The sequence below is a fragment of the Chelonoidis abingdonii genome, chromosome 2, assembly GCF_003597395.2.
Source record: "Chelonoidis abingdonii isolate Lonesome George chromosome 2, CheloAbing_2.0, whole genome shotgun sequence".
Classification (NCBI taxonomy): Eukaryota; Metazoa; Chordata; order Testudines; family Testudinidae; genus Chelonoidis; species Chelonoidis abingdonii.
Genome location: NC_133770.1, coordinates 120,623,332 through 120,638,737, shown reverse-complemented (window position 1 = coordinate 120,638,737; position 15,406 = coordinate 120,623,332). Strand labels below are relative to the sequence as shown.

General features: G+C 42.1%; 1 protein-coding gene and 1 long non-coding RNA gene across 5 annotated transcripts in view; one reads left to right on the top strand and one right to left on the bottom strand.

The window, feature by feature from the left end:
* RECK (reversion inducing cysteine rich protein with kazal motifs) overlaps positions 1 to 14,493 on the bottom strand; it is a 105,885-nt gene extending 91,392 nt beyond the window's left edge. For 2 of the 4 annotated variants that reach the window (XM_075062642.1, XM_032787127.2), the window contains exons 1-3: positions 14,437 to 14,493; positions 9,329 to 9,403; positions 2,723 to 2,759 (exon numbers count right to left, since the gene is read on the bottom strand). In XM_075062642.1, coding sequence (XP_074918743.1) covers positions 2,723 to 2,759; positions 9,329 to 9,403; positions 14,437 to 14,493 — 169 coding nt within the window. Of the gene's footprint in view, positions 1 to 2,722; positions 2,760 to 9,328; positions 9,404 to 14,436 lie in introns of those variants that run through there. The other 2 variants (XM_075062640.1, XM_075062641.1) reach the window with 1 other exon arrangement.
* The window catches only part of LOC142046342 (uncharacterized), a 934,987-nt gene that overhangs the window by 284,326 nt on the left and 635,255 nt on the right, over positions 1 to 15,406 (top strand). The gene's annotated exons all lie outside the window — the stretch shown is intronic.

The following is a 15,406-nucleotide window of genomic DNA, read 5'->3' as shown; positions in this document are numbered from 1 at the left end:
TCTTAATGAATGGATGAAAAAATGGTGTTGGGAAAAGGGACTTAGGTTCATTAGGAACTGAGGAACCTTTTGGTAAAAGAGGAGCCTGAACAGCAGTGGTCTCCAACCTTTTTACCCACAAGATCACTTTCTGAATTTAAGTGCGACCCAGGATCTACCCTGCCCCTTCCCCAAAACCCCACCCCACTCGCTCCATCCTCCCTTCTCTCTGTCATTCACTCTCCCCTACTCTCACTCACTTTTCACCGAGATGGGGCAGGAGGTAGGGGTTCAGGAGGGGGTGAGGGCTTTGGGCTAGAGACAAGGGGTTTGGAGTGTGGGAGGGGGCTCGGAGCTTAGCCTAGACCAGTGGGGTGGGATGCAGGAGGGGATGAAAGGTGTAAGCTCTGAGAGGGAGTTTGGGTGCAGGAGGGGGCTCCAGTGTTAGGTTTTAGGAGAGGGCATCAGGCGCTGGCTCCGGGAGGGGGCTCAGGTCTGGGATGCAGGCTCCTGCCGAGCAGCACTTACCTCAGGAGGCTCCTGGTTGGGTGCTCAGCGGGGCTAAGGCAGGCTCCCTGCCTGCCCCGGCCCCACGCCACTCCCAGAAGGGGAAACTTACAAGGTTAACTCTTATTATGCTGTCAATGCCAGCATTTTAAGATAAGACTGAAAGACATCCTCCACCTACCCTTATTGTGAAAGGATATGTGGGGAAAATGAAAGTAACCATAGACTGCATACCACATCTGTAACCTAGGCCCTCCCTCTCAGATCACAGGAAGAAACTACTATGGTATTTATTTTGTACACCACCATGTTATGGAGAGGAAAAACTGATGGGGGGGGGGTTGAACCATTGCATCATGGACTCTCTGTGGTAACTGGGTCATCTCCACATCCTTAAAAGCAACCGCAAAAAGTCTGTCATATGAGAACAGTACCAAACTGCCTAATGTGGTAGAATGTCCTCCATCTAGACACCAGGTTCTGGATACTACAGAAAGACGACTTCACTCCCCTGATAAGATTATACTGTGACACAGACCATCTATGATATGTTCGGCCTCAAAAGAAACATTTCTCTGCTCATAGGATAAGAAAAGACTATAATTCTACCCCAGAAACACCCCAGAGGCCTCACATTACTTCAGAAAATCAAGACAAACAATTAAAGAGCAGCTGCTCAGCACCAGTTTCCATCCCAAGAATCTCCAAAAAGCAGCAGCACTTTCTTTACAAACCTGTGTTCTAACAGTATGTATTATTTTCTTTCAAGATGACCACTGTCCCTCAACCATTCTATAACTCAAACAAGCCCTCTTAAGCAGGGAGACTAATATCTGCAGTCCACCCTGCACAAGTTGGTTTTCTAGAAAGAGAGATTTGATAGTATCCCCAGCTGAAACATTAGCCACAGTCTCTGGAGAAAATACGAAATATTCCTATTTCATTCAAAGTTTCCAAGGCACATTGCAAAAGTGAGTGTTGTTATCCTCATGTCAAAGATGGAATGAACTGAAGCACAGAGAAGTTAAGTTACTTAAACAGGGTTACAATGTGCCAGTGGTTGTACTGGGCCTAAAACTAGATCTCCTGACAGCTACTCATGTTCTAACCACTAGACAGCACTGCCTCCCAAGCATTAGTTACAAAATAGTCTCACAAGATCCCCATTTTACAAACTAGAAAACTGACACAGACGAATGCCCAGATTTTTAAAAGGATTTAGACACTGCACTACTGAGGACTGCCACACCTAATTGATTTAAGAGCTTAAGTCTCATTTTCAAAAGTGGTAGAGGCACTAATTTTGTACAGCAAGTGCCTAAATTGCTTTTGAAAATGAAACAGGCATTGCAATGCTGAGCACCATTAAGTTTAAACACTGTTAAAAATGTGGGCCAAAGTAGCATAAGCAAGATTACATAATAAATTAGTGGAAGAACAAGGACTAGAACCTACAAGATTCCTCAGACCCTGTGAAACTACTGGAATTGACAGTTTGACTCCTGAGAACAAGAAAAGCAGGTAGGTCCACTGGTGGCAGGTTGAGCAGTCTGTAAGAAGAACAATTAACTGTCTTTTTTTCCCTGTCTTTCCATCTCTTCTGTGACAAGGCAGAGCAAAATTAGATAATTTAGGAGAGACAAGATGGGACTTACAGCACCGAACTATCTTTAATGAAACAGCTACTACTGAATCTCAATACGACATCATGAATCCCGTCCCCATATTCTAGACTGAATAAGAGTGGCATACATTTTTAATTAAAAAATTAGAAGTTAAGATCTAGAAGGGGACAGTATTTTGGGGGAAAATAGGCAATCACAGGACATCTAGAATCTTTTAAAAAGGCAAAGGAGTGCTGACTCAAGGCATTCAGTACTTTTAAGGACGAATCCCCAACCCTTGATCTTTTTCTCCCATGTAGGCAAGAAATGGATAAGAGATATTTGAGTAAACATCAATGTAATACAAATTATAATTTAATGTATTTTCTACATGAGAAAATATGATAAGAAAAAAAATGTATTTGCTTTCCAATTTTGACAAAGAGTCAAAGCACCACGATCTGGGTTAAATGAAACAAGCAAACAAAAACATTTCTGGCTTACATGGAAGCCTTATCAAAGCAAAATTATTTTGAAACATGTACAATATGGAAACTAGACAATCTGTTGTTGAATTAAGCCTTTTATCAGCAAAGGAAAAATATAAATTAGAATATTCTAATAGTTCTTACCTGGCAAAGAAGAATTTATACAACCCCAAACTGCTCCCTGAAAAATAAAATGCAGTTAAACAGAAGTCTTTATTTACGATAGATTAAAAGCTTTTAAATATAATAGACGATTTAGCACCAATACAAAATAGTGTCAATACCTCTGTAAGATAATGTGTGTGTAAGATAAACACAAAAATCAGAGACAAATGTCATCTGGTGTTTACTGTCAAGAAAAGGATGATGTGACCTAAAAGGACTCCTCTCTCTAGCGTATTTTAATTAAAAGGGGGCGGGGGTTGGGTTTGTTTTTTGCAAGTGCAGAACATACTTAAGAAAATGGCAAAAACTGAAAGCTATGGGTGTATCTACATCCTGGAAGATGTAAATGTGTGCATGTAGTAGACAACTCTGTCAAACAAACAAACAAACAGTTACTGTAAGTAACTTCCCTTTCTTCTTTAAGTTACCCTCCGCATATTTCCAGCTGTGGAAATACAGCAAACAGTACTACCACTTGGAAAAAGTGGGCTGAAAGGGTCATAGTGCTAAAAGGTTCAGAATTCAAACCAAGATGATGTATCATAGGGGTTACAGTTGTACATAAAGTTATTTGTTTTACCTCTTTCCTTTATTTAAACACACACACACACACACACCCCCCTAAAGGAATTACATGTCAAGAGTAACATTAAAAGGAAGATATTTACGCTGCAAAGTCAAGCAGTTGAAAGTTAGGAATTGTTAGACATGGCTGCCCAGCCTGTTTTTGGTTTGTTTGGGGGTTTTTTGGTGGGTGAGGAAGCGAGAAGGATTCTAGCATTAAAAGTGCAGACTGAAACCTAACATATATCCTCAGCTGAAGATGGTTCTAAACTTTTCCCAAAAATTCCTATTACTTTATCCTTTAAGCTCTCACCCTTAACCTTTCTATGTATGTTACAAGAATCTATTTTGTACTGGATAAGTATTTGTCTTTTATACCATCCAAGACCCATCTCTTCAAGGTGATCTTTTGCCACTTGCTGTAAAAATGGTATGGTGATGATGGGCGATCACTCGTTACTGAGTATGATCATCTTCCATGGGAGTTATGGGTCCTCAGGTGGCTAATAAGGACAATCCTTGAACCACGAGTTCTATTGCAATGAGGACAGATGTTTCAGTCGTGAGTGCAGCTGCCGAGATGCTCGACCCACCTCAATCCTCGAGCAAGACGACTGTATCACACACCCACTGCCTGTGTGTCAGTCTGTAACTAGGAACTTCTGGATTTCACTATCCTGTTCCCTTCGCGACTCACCGATCACCACCAGACTTTTGACTTGTACAATGTTATTTTTCCCCAAAACTGGAAGATGCCCGTGTGGGACTTCTTTTAAAGTGGGGAGACTGGTGCACAACAGTCACCACACTATCCTTGGCAGATAGAGAACTTGAAACCAATGGCATGGGCACCATGATGACTGGAGATCATTTATTTGCTGCAGCCTTCATCTACCTTCACAGACATTGTAACATTACACAACAGTTTCACCTCCACCGTGCAGTTATCCTCCATCTGCTCTGCTTTTAGGGACTTCTTGGATCACACTTTGTCTGGAACCTCACCCTGGACTGTTCTGCCATGGGTAGCCCTAAGGCAGTACATGACTCCAGGCAGCATCATTCCTGGGGTCACTGAGACATGCAAGCCTCTCCACCAATACAAGGTGGTGATCCAGGGAGCGAAAAAATGGTATAAACAGTCTCCAAATATTAGGGGAACAGAATTCAAGGACAGTTTGCTGCTCTCAAAATTCATGTCACACCTGAGGTGTAGGGAGCCAGGGTGGCTTCCCTCCAAACCTGAGGGTAAGGAGCCACTCTCTCAGCCTAAGGGTGCGAGGCCAGACCAAGCTTACTCCACCCCCTGGAACGGGAGGGATGAACAGGAAGTACAAAGGGCGGGGCCCTTAGCCCAGTCAGGGCAGCACCAGGGAGGGAGACAGATGCAGACCGCTGGCTGCTCCCTTCAGACCCTGCTGCTGGGCCAGGGGAGGCTCTGGACCAGGAGAAATCTGACCTGGAGGAAGGACAGGAGCTGCCAGGACTGCCTGCCGCCGAGTACCTGGAGGAACCGGAGGCAGAGGGGGAGCTGGAGCTGCCAGCAGCTGAATACCCGGCTGAGTTGGAAGGACCGGAGGGACTAGCTCAAGGGACTGGATAAGAAGGAGCCCAGGGACAGAACTGCACAATGCAGTGAGTCTATTTGGTCAGTGTGTTGTGGAAGGATCCCCGCTGACCCAGCGGCAGGACAGCCAGTGAGGCAGTAGTTCCCCATAGCAGCTCGGTGGGCCAACCAACACTGATCACAAGAGGATTAACTGAAGGTAAAGTAGTAGTGGAGGATGAATTCTTTTCTCTCTTCTTGGATTTACAGGGACATCTTTTATATTGCTGCTGAGAAGCAAAGGATTGCTATTGCTGCTGATAGCATTGTCTGCCTCTTAACATAATTTGGATAATATTGTTTTAGAGATCAAAGACAGGCACGGGAATTACTCTCTTGAATGGTGCAATAGACCCAGCGATCCATCAGTTAATCTTGTCTCATTTTCTCTAATACTTGATCCATTTTACAACTAAAAAGTCCATCAACTTCAAATAGAAGGTCTTCAGTCTTCAGCTTTGTTTCATGAGGAAGAGAGGAGCAGTATATCACTGCAGCTATTGATCTTGAATATGCACCAGAGACAAAGGAGACACAGCACATACCTAGCCACATTCTGGCCCTCCTTAATAAGGGCATAAGTCAGTCTGCAGCACTCATCAGGAAGATTCTTGGTAAAGATTGAAATCTTGTCCCACAGGTGAAACTGGTACCTCACCATGACAGCTAGGTAGTTAGCTACCCTCGGGTTTAAAGAAGATGAAGAGAGTATTCCCCCCCCCCGAATCAATCTATACCCCCCCCCCCCGGTTCCCTGTCATTGGGAGGAGAATATAAATATTCCATTCCTAATCGCTACATCACTGCAGCCACCAACAGAGAATTAGAGGAAAGATGTACACGGAAACAAGAAAACCCTTCATATGGATCTGATACCTTACCTGTGTTTTTTTAGCATTTGGTTGGCAGAAACCCTTCAGAAGAAGCACAGAAACTTTGTAGAGGTATTCCCCAGGATGTCAGAAAGAGGATGAGTTTCCTCCACTGAAACAGAAGGTAATTTTGAAGTAGAAACCTTCTGCTAACTCTTTGAATTGAATAGTATCCTCAGATGGTGAGGGAGCTGAGGCTACACCACCATTTTCATCTAGAGAGGAGTTGCCTGTAGGTTCCTGGCCCTGATGCAAAATATGGATTTGTGAAGATGCATTATCTGTCTTGGCATATAAGATGCTGTGGATCAATGTAGGGACTAACTCTTAGTACTGGATTCATTGGCATAGGATCTGAATGCCTTGGATCTGTGGAAACATCCCTGCTTTAAAGTGGAACCAAGATTGTAGCTCTCAAAGGAGTCTGAATCGGAAAACTTGGAGTTGACTGGTATGGACAGAGCACCCAGGGAGGCACTTGCCACTCCTGTCAATTTGTCTAGTCCAGTACAGTCACAGTTAGGGGATACATGTATTTATCCAAAAGAATGGCACTGAGATTAAGGGTCCAAATAAACAGTTGGATCCATTATGTACTTCATTGTCCCATTTAGTGAACTGTAATATAACCATGTTTTGCTTAAAGAAACCCTGTTCAGAGGACTCTAAATCTGAGCCCTTGAGCTTGTAGTATATAGTATGTGGAAATTCCCATAGCTTTCAATTTTTTGACCTTCTGAAATACTATGCAGCTTAACCACAATACTTCAGTCTCCACATTAAGTTTTGGCTTAGTTTTCTCTCCGACCACAGGCAGCCATAACCATCTTAGTGAAACTGTGCTGAGGTCCAAAATGCAAGATGAGCAATATTCAGTCTTGGATATGTGAGATTTTAAAGGTCTCTTGTCTCAAGATCCACTAGCGGGTAGATATGGGAACTTTATCTACCTCAGTGATATCCCCAATTATTTCATTGTCTGATCTGGGCTTGGATCACATTCAGAGGAAAAGCTGGTTACCCTTAAATTATTTCATTAGCATTAGCACAAAGTCACTGCATTTAGTGCTTTTTAAGCGGGCACTAGAAAAAAAAAGCGACCATTTCTATAATATATATATCAAATCAACTGAGTATTATGGCACCAAAGGAAGATTCCATAGAAGCAGAGGTGTATATGCTAGCAGGTCAGGCTGCTGGGATAAATAATGAAGAGATAAAAAATGTACGTGCCTACAAGTGAAGGAATGCTGAACATGTGCCTCTCAAGAGATGTAAAAGTACTACTCATCAGCAGTGAAACAATAGCCAATCCTGGCAGGAACAAACTCTTTGTGATATTTCTTTTTTAATAGAGTACTTACATAGGTATATAAAAAACACTTATCACCTTGCTAACAGTCAATATCAATTCCCTCTACTGGCTCGCCTCCTCCATCAGCCTCCCTCTCTAAATCAAAGCAAACTAGAAGCCATCAAAAGGAGATATTGCTGCCACTTGAGGAAAAAGCTGGCTTCTGGCACTGCTACTAGTCACCAGAGGACTGATGAAAGGTACTTCCCTTTCTTTCCCTAAAAGTTAACTGAGTTAATCGTGATTACTGCACTGTTTGTGACTACTGCATTGAACCCAATTCTCTAAGTTATTCCAAGCGGCCTCCCAGTCTGCCAGTGTCTGCATTCCACATTCTCTAATGAGTTGCCAGAATGCCTCCTCTACTCCACCATCTGAGAGATTTGGAGAGTAAATTTCATATATTCATGTTCCAGCAAGCAGAAGGCTATACTGGAACACATTTTGTATGTCTTTTGTCTAATGTTATTAACAGAGTACCCATGCAAATTTGAGGCAATGTCTGAAAATAACAGGCATAGAGTTAAACTAAAACTGTTAGACTTCTTAAACAGAAAGATACCTAGATTGCTCTCTCTTTATCAAAGCACTATTAAAGATATGAAGTACATGGTTGGGGAGCACAATCACACTTTTAAACTATTATAGTTCATAAAAGTATATTCCATTCAGTACTTCCCCCCCACATTCACCCCCCAAAATTGCTAGACCATCCCTTTTTTCATTCAGTTCTCCCCTACATATAGAAACTCCCCATCCTGGACTCTATATCACCCTTGAAAACATTTTCTTCCAGGACATCAATAAACCCTAGCTGTCAACTCTGAGAAGCATTAACTCTGTAACATAGCAAAATTTAAAATAAAAAGCAAAGTATCAACACAAATGCTATCACCAACTTGCAATCTGGCTGGTAACAGCAAACCACAGCCTCTGGGAGCTGCGGGCGGTCATGCCTATGGACGGTCAATGTAAAACTGTCTCAATGGATTACGCTGATTGGCCGTGTTTGGCCCGCAAGCTGCCCACCTCTGACTTACACCATCAGTTTCCACAATCACTGTTTGAACCACTACTGATCTGAAAGACTTAACTGATAATCCACAGAAATAAAATGTTTTAAATCATGCCTTTGTGGATTGGGAGTGGAGGCAGTCCATGAGGGGGAGCACTGTAACAAAGTGGTTCATGGAGCATTAGAACTAAAGAATAACTAGGCGCATACACTGTACATTTAGACAGTAAACTCTTCTGGGCAAGGACTTGGTCTTCACTAGTCTATCAAGAGCCTAGCACACTGCTGACACTATATAAAGTAATAAAAACTGATCAGTAAAGTAAGAAAATTAGAATTTTGTATTAGAATTTTCAAGCAAAATTGTTGCTGTTTTTCCAAGGCAGAAGGCTTTTGGATTAATTAATCTGAATACTACTTAATTATTATTTCTATAGTAATGTAACTGAACAAGCAGTAAGATACAATCCACTCTATAATTTTCTAGTAATTAACTAGAGAACTTACGGATATCTGAATGAGCTATCTAAAATTTTACTTAACCAATAAAAAGATTGTTCCAGCTTTCCAGCTATAGCCTAGGAGTAGTTATAACAGCTACAGAGTTTTCCTTTGCACTACCCCAGTGCTGGAGAGGATGCATGCCAGGCTTGTCCCCTGGTGAAAATTAAAATAACCTGAAGGCTGCTCTAAATTATGCTGGCTGCTAACAATTCCAAGGAGAGTAATAGCAGCCACATTGCACCAGGCAATCTGGCCCACTATACACAAATTTACTCTCAACATAAGGCAGATCTTAACCTCCACTATCTCTTGTAACTTCCATGAACCCAGGACATTTAGCAAGCTTGTCAACTCTCTGATCGCATCATAAGTCTTGCAATATTTGGTCTTTTCTTAAAAACCTAGCTCCCAGAGTCAAGTGATTAAATGAGAATCTCAGCTTTCATTTAAAAAAGTTTTCTACTCCTCACCCTTCAGGAGGAAAAGCTTGAAAACAAACCCTACAGGATCAAAACCCAAAAGCCAAATAAAATGAACCCAAAATTTATTATGTTTAAATTTCAATTTTTAAGTCAAATCTCATGATTTTTGAGACCTCACTTGTGGCTTTTGAATGCGTAGGTTTGTCAATACTGATTCAGCAGTTTTACCAAAAACAGTCAAAGCTTACCATTGACTCTGGGCAATATTCTGGTGCCCGCTGCAGCAAATGTTTCGAATGGGAATCACTTTTAGAGGATAAAATCTGTTACAAAAAGATCAGAAGAGAACACATTTTTAAAATATCAAAACCAATTAGGAAAAAAAGCATCCATTCAAGCTCATTTGACTTCTTTTTTAATTTTGCTTTCCTAAATTCACAGTTTGGTTTTATTTTAGTACTTTTTTTTTGATAACTTTCACCAGCAGTAAATTTGAGTACAACCGTACATAACACATTCATACATAAAGAAAGTTTACTTGTAATTTGAGTTTACTGGACAATCTTCCAGATATACAGCACTTGTTTTTGGAGAGGGAAATAAATTTTCTTCTTGTTTCTAAAAATGGAATATATATTCACCTACTCAGGAACTCTTGGTCCATTCAACAGCACAAGATTGATAGTAAAAAGCATAAGTTAGACCAGGAGTGGGCAAACTTTTTGGCCGGAGGGCCACATCTCGGTATGGAAATTGTATGGCAGGCTATGAATGCTCACAAAATGGGGGGTTGGGGTGCGTGAGGGGGTGTTGGCTCTGGGGTGAGGATGAGGTATTGGAGGTGTAGAAGGGTGCTCTGGGCTGGGACCGAGGGGTGTGGAGGGCAGAAGGGGGATCAGGGCTGTGGCAGGGGGTTGGGACATGTAAAGGGGTCGGGGTGCAGGCTCCGAGTGGTGCTTACTTCAAGAAGCTCTTGGAAGCAGCGGCATGTCTCCCCCTCCAGCTCCTACACTGAGGTGCAGCCAGGCAGCTCTGTGTACTGTTCCTCCACAGGTGCCATCCCTGCAGCTCCCAGGGGCAATGGTACCCAGCCAATGGGAGCTAGGGGGACAGCACTTGGGGTGGGGGGCAGCAGGCAGAACCCCCTGGCTGCCCCTATGCTTAGGAGCCGGAGAACAGACATGCCCCTGCTTCCAGGAGCCGTGTGGAGCAGGGCAGGCCCTGGACCCTGCTCCCTGACAGGAGCTCAAGAGCCACATTAAAACGTCTGAAGGACCGGATGCAGCCCCTACACCGTAGTTTGCCCACCCCTGAGTTAGACCATAGCAAAAGTTATAATATGGAGATCTTTGGGGATTCAGAGAAACAAAGCTGCTAGGACCTAGTTTCACGCTTCCTAGCTACAAGATACATTTTATAACAACACTCCTGCTAACTTGTGACTGAAAGCAAGGAATTACTTTACTGCAGTTCCACTTCTCTAAATGTATCATTTGACTGGATTCCTACACTTTGGTAAGGAGTGCCTGAAATTCACATAGCTTTCAAAGATTTTTTTGGCCCTGTGCATCATAGTCAAGCCAGTCTCTTTCTGAAACCAACTGCCAGTGCCCCAGTGCCCTTTAGAACAACCAATTTCAGTTCTTTGATGACTGGAAAGTAGAGAGCTCCCCAAGTTATTGAGCAGAAAACAGACAGCTCCTGAAATTACATATGTAACAGACGCCCAATGAATATGACTCCCTTTAACCCAGCCATGACAGTTGCAAGGTGAGAAGGAATCAAGGCAAATGATATCTTCAGACAAGTTACTTATCTTACAGTAACTGTGGTTCTTCAAGACATGTTGTCCACATGGATCCCACTCTGTGTGCATGTGCCCAGTGATTGGATTCTTTTGGCAAGCAGTGTGCATTAGGGCCATTCCTATACCCTGGATGCCTCATGCCTCCTCACTCTAAGGCATAAAGTGTGGAGCTGGCCCAACTGTCTCTCAGTCCCTTTACCAATACAGAAACCTGACAATACAGAACTCCATAATTGTTGGGAAGGAAGGTGGGTTATGGAATCCATGTGGACAACATATTGAAGAAGCAGAAGTGTGTCCTTGTTGAAAACTGAATGCTGAGCCCTTGGAGAATACCCTTCCTTCCCACTCCCCTGCCATCCCTTTTGGCAATCACCTTTTTATTTTTGGAAGGCCTAGAAGCAAATTATCTCAGGCCACTCAGTCTTGGAAATTATTAACGTAGGGCACCACATTCAGCTTCATTACCTTCCTACCCTCAAACCCTGTGTCTCCCATTTAGCAGCAACATCAGCTCATCATCCTTATATCCAGGGTCATTTTACCACTCTACAGTTGCCAGGTTCCCCACAGGCCTTATTTATGCATTTCCCCCAGTCTAGGAGCCCCCTCTTTCCTCGGACCTAAATATCATTTTAGCGTGATTAATGGGACATGCATTTGAGCCTCTAGCAATGTTTTTCTCTATACCCGCAGGACACAGGTTGCCCACCACTGCTCTATACCTGTAAAAATTACTCTTTCAGTAGCTATAAAATCAGCTTGAAGGATAGTGGAGATTCAGGCCCTCATGACTGGTCCACCTTATATAGTGTTCCTAAAGACAAAAGGGACCCTTAAATCTCATTCTCAGATTTTCATTTAAATATTTATTTCACAAACCCTACTCCAACTAGGGAAAAGCCAAATTCCATACCCTTGATGTGATTAGGGCTTTTTCATATTACCTTGAGAGAGACGACCCCAGGCTGTTTGCTGAATTTGTAATGAGTGAAAGGTCAGGCAATATTCACCCAAAGACTATTTAACAGAGTATCTAATTGTATTATATCACGCAAGGAGTTGGCTAGATTAGATCCACCCATGTGGCATAGAGCCCACTCCACCAAGTCTCATGCAGCTTCTCTCAGACGCATACCAATTTCAGAAATTTGCAGGGCAGCCAAGTTGAGATCAGTACACAATTTTCCCCAGCGCTGTTTCTTAGCTGAGGCCTCAAGATCTGATGCCTGCTTTGGCCTAGGCTGTCCTGAAAACATAATTTAAATAGGACTTCTAGCACCTACCTCCTGATTGGGATCACTGCTTGGTAGTCACCAGAATACATGTGTACAATCATCTGAAGAAAGATTGGTTATTTATCCTCTGTGGTTCTTCCTCAGCAGCTCCAATTATATTTATTGGTTACAGTAATAGGTGGAAGGGCTTTATCTAGAGGAACTTTGTGACCTGGCTTGCTTTCTCCTATGGGCTAGCGGGTAGACCTTCAAGGGATGGGGAATGTCTCTCAAATCTTTCAGAGACTGGAGGATTTCATCAGTTCTTGTATACAAAAGAGTTCATAACCTTCAAATGGGAGGTCTTCAAGTGTTGTCTTGACCTCCTCTGGTATTCCTGAAGATTGTAACCAAGAAACTCAGGATATCAATGGAGGTGGCCACTTATACTGCAGTGATATTTGAACTACCCATTGTCCCTCAGCTACAGCAGACTTCAGTTCCTCCTAATGTTATTGAGGGAGTTTCTCAAACTGTGATACACTGTCCTAATTAAGATAATCATATTTTGACAGAAGTGCCTGGTAATTTGTAGTGCTCATCTGTAGGCTTGACAGGAAGTAATTTTTCCTGAAAAATAAATCTAATTTTTTATATCCTTGTCTTTTGGTGTCGATTTTGGGGGTCCATTATCTAGACCTTTGATACATTGCCACGGCTATCAGAGATTCAGGAACTGGGTGCATGTAAAGATATTCAAACCCACTTGAAAGGGCTTGATCTATATTTTCAGAGGTAGATGCACTAGATGTCAGAGTCTGACAATTTTATTTTGGAGGGAGGGGGACCAATTCCCACAGTAATAAGTAAGTGGGCTGTAAAACTCTGGTCTAATTTCAGTTGCTGTGTTTAGTGTGAAGGTGCTGAGTGGTGTTGATGGCCACAGGAGGTCAGACTAGATGATCTGGTGGTCCTTTCTGGACTTAAACTCTATGACTAAGTAAAATCAATTTATTCATGTCTGAATATTGGTGACATCATAGCAGGAAGAAGCCTTATCAACCTACCACTAGCTTTGTGCACTTAGCAGCTGACATCCCAGTGATCTGCCACATACCATCTCTCTCCCTCTCCTCTCTCTAGTCATCCCCTACTACAACGGCCCACCACCATTCCTTCTATGATAACTTGCTTTAGAGTATTTCTATCTGTATGCTTGATGTGACCTAAGTTCATGCCTACCAATTTCTGACAACATGAATGCTTGTGTAAGAAATATCATTGGAGAGAAGCAGACCATCTTCTTTTCCACCCAGGAGATATGCATGAGTCTTTGGCAGTGCCACATCCTAAATGCTTCTGTTTTCTACTTGCCAGCAGCATTAATTTCCCGTGATTCACATCCCTAAGTCACTATGGAAAAAATTAAGTGTCCAATAACCCCATGTTAATTGGCATGGCCAGTCTTCTCGGCATGAAGGAATGCAGAATGTTCAAAAGCTTATGTGATATTTCCTACTTTAGCTCCAGGACTTCTAATGTATCTGCCATGAACAATTTTGAAATCAACAAACTGAGTGGAAGCAGACAAAACTATTCCCCTTCTTCACCAGATGAGGAAGACTGCTGCTAGTTTCAAGTGTTCCTTCATTCCAGGTGCTCTTCCTCACTTTCCTGTTCTTCCTGGTGTACAGTCTGAGTCTGTCCCAGCTGTAACTCAAGCCACTTTATGAGGGGAGGGATATCTAACTCTGGGAGGGGAGCAGGAAAAGTAGGTTTCTGTGCCTGTTGCATCCCACAAGGGGCCCAGTAGGGCCAAGACTGCATATGTAGGGGATTAGAGGCTGTGGGCCACAGGGGTGGATACGAAGTAGAAAGAGTAAAGTATGGTATCCAACATTGCTCCTGATTTTACATTCACAACCATTCACAGGAAAACTGTACTACATAGGATCCAGAAGGTAGTAAAGGGTAAACTAAGAAATCAGTGTCAATCACCTTTGTAAGTTTAATACTTCTTGGCCAAATTCTGACCTCAAATATGCACAAGCATCTCTCACTGACTTCAATGTGAGTTTATGCATATATCAGAGGTAAGAATATGGTTTTAAAACTTAAAATCTGTTCATTAAAACAACAGAACTATTACATAGACTATCAAGGTCTCTTGTGACATTCAGTGTCTACATGCACTGAATATAACTACTCCCTACGGGAGTGAAACACTTATCAATTTCAGGTCCACTTTTCAAGTAACTGTTATAATCTTGAATACGCGGATTCAGAAGTGAATCAATTTTCTTGCTACTGCCCAAGTTTAAAACAAGCTTACCTGTTCACAAACATCGCGGCACATTAAGTTATCCTTTGCATGATTACAACATGACATACCTACAGGAAAAATGAAGAATTCCTTAGCATCAGTAAAATAATTTAAATATATACAGTGAATTTAACTACCTTTTAAATGTTCCTTTGAAAAGTAATTATTTATGCTTTTCCACTCTGCAGTTCATCCATGTTCTTTAATGTTTAAAATTCAGAACTCAAGAGATATATTGAACAGGCACAGAATGTGAACAATGCCTGAGGTGGTCCATCCAAGACACGATTGAAGACTACTACCAAAGCAGTTTAGGAAAACTGTTCCTGAAGTGGTTGTTGTACACATAGAGGATTTAGACCCCAGAACTGATAACCCAACTGCTTTCGCTAGCACTAAATTCACGAAGATATATACTTTAAAAATTTACAAAACTGCAAAAAAAAAAAAATCACATCTGAGTAGACAATTGTGTGTCTTAAATCCATTTGGCTTATTATAAAACTAGCATAAGAATAAATGCTAACATCCATTATGTGTCAGATTTGATATATTTTAATATACATACAGGATGGCTCCTATAAATCGAAAAGCCAGAGGATCTGTTTACAAATATGAGTTCTTTGATTGGCTTTATAATTTTATTCTGCTAGGTTTAGCTTCCTACTTTAGATCATACTATCAAAGATAATAAGGTCCTGATCCAAAACTCACTGAAGTCAATGGGAGTCTGCAGAACTAGCAGAGAGTGTGATTATATATATATCGTGTAGCCGATACACACAAGAAGAACAACAGTATGTACCCACCCTGGAAAATGAGGTTGGAGGATAAGATCAAGGCGACTCGGAGAGAAGTTAGTCAGCTGGTGGAACTACAGAAGGGTGTAGAGATTAAGGATAAGACTCGGCTACTGAAAAAAATACAAGAGCCTGACTCCATCTGAAGCCCTAGAGACTGCTAAACAAAGGCTCACAGC